Raw genomic sequence first — 6480 nt, 5'->3', positions numbered from 1 at the left:
TCTGTTGCCTGCCAGCCCCTACCCCATCCACCTGGCCAACCACCCCTGACCTTGTCTCTTTGCGGTTTTCCCTGGTCCTTTGCTCTTCAGAGCCACCAACCTGACCGTGCAGAGTCCTCTTCCATTTTCCAGGCTTTCTCCTTGCACTTCTTTTACTTCGAACAGTGCCCCTGTAACTTTGCAGGGCCTCCGTCTCACATCCTTCTGGCCTCTGTCCAGATGTCACCTATTTGGAGGTGCCTTTTTTGGCAATTCCGGCTAAAGTCGCAACTTACACCCTTGTCCAGAGTCTGGTATTTTTGTGTAGAGAATCTGATGGTATTAAAGAAGCTTGTGGATTTGAGTTTGTCAAGGATGTAATGGGAACAAAGAAAAATAATTGCAAAGAATGATATTAACTGACTGTCATTGAGTCTTTGCTGTGGGCTGATCGGTGGGTATTATTTAACCCTCAGCTCGTTTAATCCTGAATTTTTTTTTTTTTTTTTTCGAGACGGAGTCTTGTTCTGTCACCCAGGCTGGAGTGCAGTAGCATGACCTCGGCTCACTGCAACCTCCGCCTTCTGGGTTCAAGCGATTCTCCTGCCTCAGCCTCCTGAGTAGCTGGAACTACAGGTGCGCGCCACCACGCCTGGCTAATTTTTGTATTTTTAGTAGAGACGGGGTTTTACTGTGTTGACCACGCTGGTCTTGAACTCTTGACCTCAGGTGATCCACCCGCCTGGGTCTCCCAAAGTGCCGGGATTACAGGTGTGAGCCGCTGCGCCCGGCTTAATCCTGAACTCTTTAGAATTAGGTTCTATTGTCATCATTGTTTTACACAAGAGCAATTTGAGGGTCACATACATTCTATTACCTGCCTTACATCGCTGTAGCTCTTAAGTTTCTTAAGTCAGAAACTAACAACTGGTATGCCTACCATCATAGCCTGTTTTTATCCTCTTCTTTACCCAAAGTGGTTAGGGAGGCCTGGGGGTGAGACCTAAAGTAACCTTTGCAAGATGAGGCCTCCTTCTAGCCAGTGGTCTTGGGCATGAGGAGTCATGGCCTTTCATACTGGTGGAACTGTGTAGACTTAAAAAATGGTATATTGGCTGTTGAAGGAGTTCTCAGGGGACCTGTGTAGCTTCCACGGTGGTTTTGTGTGTGGTTCCCCTTACTCCCTTACCTGCTGACATATTCTGAGAGGGCACGTTTGTATGGTTATGTTGCTGAATTGTACTCTCCTACTCAGCCAGGATAGGTGTAATCTCCAGATGGGCCCATATTCTCATGGCTACAACCTGCTGTGCCGTCTGTGACTCTTGTTGCTTGCTCATGGAATATTCTGGCCTCGGGGATACCTGCTAGTAGGACTCAGGTAGAAAAGGAAGCGATGGCTCATTGTGAATTCTCCCTGGAAGCAGGTCCAGGCCCTAACACCTGATCAGGTGCCACCACCTCAGATGATTCTTTGGTGAGGTGGATGATGATGACTACACTTCCCTGCCCTTGTCCATGGGAGTGGCTGAAATGTATATATGGATTTAAAATGCTTCTTTCTCATTAACTGCATTAACTTTGCTAATAGAGAAATGTCAGGTTACATAATCAGACCAGAGGGCCCTGGGCTTAAATCCTGCCTCTGTTGATAAGACCTGTGACTTTGGGCTGGGCATGGTGGCTCACACCTGTAATCTCTGCACTTTGGGAGGCCGAGGTAGGTGGACTGCCTGAGCCCAGGAATTCAAGACCAGCCTGGGCAACATGGGAAAACCCTATCTGTACAAAAAATACAAAAAATTAGACTGGCGTGGCATCATGTGCCTGTGGTCTCAGCTATGCAGGAGGCTGAGGTGGGAGGATCACTAGACCACAGGAGGTCAGGGCTGCGGTGAGCCGACATTGTGCCACTGCATTCCAGCCTGGTTGACAGAGTGAGACCATCTTAAAAAAAAAAAAAAAAAAAAAAAGACATGAAGACATGAGACTTTGGGTAGACTGGTAGAGCTGAGGGTAGGGCTGAGGCCCAGGTCTCAGGTCCCTGAGTGTGACATAGAGATGATGATGGTAAATTCAGATGCTGTGGCCTTTGCCTCAGTGGTTTTTTTTTTTTTTTTACAAACAGTTTTTCTTTCTTTCTTTCTTTTTTTTTTTTTTTGATGGAGTCTAGCTCTGTTGCCAGGCCGGAGTTCAGTGATGCGATCTCGGCTCACTGTAACCTCTGCGTCTGACATTCAAGTGATTCTCCTGCTTCAGCCTCCCGAGTAGCTAGGACTACAGGCACACACTACCACACCCAGCTAATTTTTGTATTTTTAGTAGAGATGGGGTTTCACCTTGCTGGCCAGGATGGTCTCAATTTCCTGACCTCATGATCTGCCCATCTCAGCCCCCCAAACTGCTGGGATTACAGGTGTGAATCACCGCGCCCAGCCTACAAACAGTTTTTCTTTAGTTCTTTTGACTTTTTTTTTTTTTTTTTTTTTTTTTTGAGGCAGAGTCTCGCTCTGTTCTGGGGTGCAGTGGCACAGTCTTGGCTTACTGCAACCTCTGCCTCCCAGGTTCAAGCGATTCTCCTTCCTCACCCCTCTAGTAGCTGGGATTGCAGGCTTGTGCCACCACACCTGGCTAATTTTTGTATTTTTAGTAGAGATGGGGTCTCACCATGTTGGCCAGGCTTGTCTCGAATTCCTGACCTCAGGTAATTCACGTGCCTCAGCCTCCCAAAGTGCTGGGATTACAGGCATGAGCCACCGTGCCCAGCCTTGACTATTCTTGATGAAGTGGGAAACACGGTTATGTTGACCTGGAAATTGAGGCTCAGCGAAATGAAATGAGGTCCCCAAGGTCACATAGCAGGTACACGTTGATTTCAGGAATTTGGTTTTAAATCTCAGGAGTCTGGCTCCTGAGCTGGGGAGTTTCAGTCACTTTCCCATGGCGTGTAAACCTGTCAGCATGAGGCAGGCACACAGGAAGGATGGGTAAGACTCAGGTGCTGTTCCTGTTATTGTTGCTGGTGGTGATATTTTTATTATTATTCTTTCCCATTCCTCTAATATGTCAGAGCATTTACTGTCTGTGCCTCTCAGTCCACTTGGGATTATCCTAACCTTATTTCTGTGTCAAGTTCAAGTGGCTTCCTGCCTAGGAGGCTTTATTCATTTATTTTTTTATTTTTTTATTTTTTATTTTTTTTTGAGACAGAGTCTTGCTCTGTTGCCAGGCTGGAGTGTAGTGGCACGATCTCAGTTCACTGCAATCTCCGCCTCCCAGGTTCAAGTAGTTCTCCTGCCTCAGCCGCTTCTGTCTCCTCTTCACTGCTGTAATCCATGCAAGGCAGTGTCCACATTCCCCTTGATCCTAGCACAGATCTTGGCCCTTTGGAGGTGCTTGGTGATTTGGCCTTTGATTCTCTGTGCATCTTTTGCAGTGCTGGAGTGACAGGTTCTAATCCTATTCCACGGTTGCAAAGGAAACATTACTGGTTCTGTTTGACTTTTCAGGAGTCTGTGACCTTCGAGGATGTGGCTGTGACATTTACCCAGGAGGAGTGGGGGCAGTTGGACGTGACCCAGAGAGCCTTGTACGTGGAGGTGATGCTGGAGACCTGTGGGCTTCTGGTCGCACTGGGTAAGGCCTGTCCTCTCCAACATCAGGGGCACCTGAAAGCAGCTTCATTCTAGCCTAATTCAGCTTCATCCTGGCTCCAGGCCTGGCTAGTGGAATAGGTCTTTGGAGCCAGTCCTCCTGTTTCCCAAAGCTTTACTCTTTTTTTTTTTTTTTTTTTGAGACAGAGTTTCGCTCTTGTTACCCAGGCTGGAGTGCAATGGCGCGACCTTGGCTCACCACAACCTCCGCCTCCCGGATTCAAGTGATTCTCCTGCCTCAGCCTCCAGAGTAGCTGGGATTACAGGCATGTGCCCCCACGCCCAGCTAATTTTTTATTTTTAGTAGAGAAGGGGTTTCTCCATGTTGGTCAGGCTGTTCTCAAACTCCCGACCTCAAGTAATCCACCCACCTCAGCCTCTCAAAGTGCTGGGATTACAGGCATGAGCTACCATGCCTGGCCTCATTTTTTTGACTCACCTTATTCTTCCTGATCTCTTTGTGTCTTACTTAGAAAGGGTTGGCTAAGAAATATAGTTTTCTTTTGGTCACAGCCAAAGGAGAGGGATGCGTAACCAGGAAATGGGATGTTTGTTTTTTTTTTGTTTTTTTTTTTTTGAGACGGAGTCTCGCTCTGTCGCCCAGGCTGGAGTGCAGTGGCGCAATCTCGGCTCACTGCAAGCTCCACCTCCCAGGTTCACGCCATTCTCCTGCCTCAGCCTCTCCGAGTAGCTGGGACTACAGGTGCCCGCCACCACGCCCGGCTAATTTTTTTTGTATTTTTAGTAGAGACGGGGTTTCACCGTGGTCTCGATCTCCTGACCTCGTGATCCGCCTGCCTCGGCTTCCCAAAGTGCTGGGATGTTTTGTAGAACCCAAAGGCAGGATTTGCAGCCAGGCCCCCTGTGGGACTAATACTGGTTGTCTGGTGCTGGCTTCCCTTTATGGGTCTGCTCCTGTCACTGTCTTTTCATAATGGCTTTTTCTGGCTCAGCTATTGTGTGGAACGAGGTGACCATCTAATTCTTGTTCCCTGAGGCTCACACATTCTTTGGCACTACTACTTCCTGCATATTTTTGTTGTTTCTCTGTTGGTACTCTTCTCACTTAATTCTCCCAGCATTCCCATCGTCAGTGAGTAAGGATAATAGGGCCATTGCAGTGAACACCTCAGAAACTTAATTAATTCAGTTTAAGAGATATACCTTCATTGTGAGATGCTGTTCGTTGCATTTTTTTCTTGGTAAAAGTTCTTTCTTTTGTGATGTGTTGATTTTGATGTTTGTGCAAATGTCTGTATGTGGCCAAATCGCTGTCTGGAGTTCCCTCCCAGTTTTTTATTTTTCAGTGGTTCATGAAATATCAAAGTGAGGAGTCACCACGTCTACCCCTCACTCTGCTGCCCTGTTCCCTTAGGATTGAGTTCTTCCGCTCATGTCTCCCATTTTTCTTTATGGCCTCCTTGTTTTGAGACTCCTGGCACCACACGGGGGTGTTCTTCATTTCCTCTGAGCACAGCACTTGGGAGACCAAGGTCTGATGCCTCAGAGTCCAATTCTAGCTCTACTCCTTGTCAGCTGTGTGTTCCTGGGCAAAGTACTGAACTCCTCTGTGCCTTAATTTTCTTTTTAGAAATTTTTATTTCTTTATACCCATGCCAGTGCAGAAAAGTGCCTCAATTTTCTCATGGGTAAAATGGGACAATATGTGCCAAAAAAGGCATACCTTTGTTTCATTGTACTTCGCTTTACTGCACCTTGCAGTTACTGTATTTTTAGAAGTTGAATGTTTGTGGCAACCCTGAATTGGGCAAGTCTGTCCCGCACCATTTTTCCAACAGCATGTGCTCACTTTTTGTCTATGTCACGTTTTGGTTAATTCTTGCAGTATTTCAAATGTTTTTATTAATATTATATCTATTGTGGTGGTCTGTGATCAGTGGTCTTTGATGTTACTATTGTAATTGCTATGGGGCACCATGAACTACACCATGTAAGACAGCTTTATCAATAAATGTTACGTGTTTTCTGACTGCTCCCTCTCTGTCTCTCTCCTTGGGCTTCCATATTCTCTAAGATACAACAATAATGCAGTCAAGTCAATTAATAACCCTAAAATGGAAGCCAGATGCCTCTAATCCCAGCTACTCCGGAGGCTGAGATGGGAGGATTGCTTCAGGCCAGGAGTTCGAGACCGGGCTGGGCATCATAATAAGACTCCATCTTTTTTTACTTTTTGAATAAGCTATAACTCATATGCTGTGTTGTGCAAAAATCTTAAGAAGTCCACTCACTGAGGCCAGGCGTGGTGGCTCACGCCTATAATCCCAGCACTTTGGGAGGCTGAGGCGGGCGGATCTCCTGAGGGTCAGGAGTTCGAGACCAGCCTGGCTAACATGGCGAAACCCCGTCTCTACTAAAAATACAAAACAATTAGCCAGGCATGGTGGTACACACCTGTAGTCCCAGCTACTGGGGAGGCTGAGGCAGGCAAATCGCCTGAACTCAGGAGGCAGAGGTTGCAGTGAGCCGAGATCATGCCACTGCACTCCAGTCTGGGCAAAGAAGGAGACTGTGTCTCAAAAAAAAAAAAAAAAGTCCACTCACTGAATTTTTGCTTATGTATAAACCCAAGTAACTACGACCTACATCAATACATAGGCCATCTCCAGCTCCTCATCAGGGTTTTATGCCCTCGATAGCCTCTTTGATTCTATTAGCTCATGTTCAGGCTTCATCAGCACAGACTGGTTGGCTGTTGTTGAACTGCACAGTGTGCTCTCTGACATATCTGTCTTCTTTTGATCATCGTGTCTGTGTTATTCTTTTCAGGTGTTTATATACAGTCGGAGTTGGTTCATTCTCAGTATGTTGTAGTTTCTCATTGTAC

General features: G+C 46.6%; 1 protein-coding gene across 2 annotated transcripts in view; it reads left to right on the top strand.

Annotated features, from left to right (window-relative positions):
- Nucleotides 1-6480, top strand: part of ZNF460 (zinc finger protein 460) — a 29500-nt gene that overhangs the window by 1180 nt on the left and 21840 nt on the right. For both annotated transcript variants that reach the window (XM_055239880.2, XM_055239879.2), the window contains exon 2: nt 3489-3615. In XM_055239880.2, the coding sequence (XP_055095855.2) occupies nt 3489-3615 (127 nt within the window). The remainder of the gene's footprint in view (nt 1-3488; nt 3616-6480) is intronic.

This window comes from Symphalangus syndactylus, chromosome 13 (genome assembly GCF_028878055.3).
Source record: "Symphalangus syndactylus isolate Jambi chromosome 13, NHGRI_mSymSyn1-v2.1_pri, whole genome shotgun sequence".
Classification (NCBI taxonomy): Eukaryota; Metazoa; Chordata; class Mammalia; order Primates; family Hylobatidae; genus Symphalangus; species Symphalangus syndactylus.
This window is presented reverse-complemented; position numbering and strand designations above follow the sequence as displayed.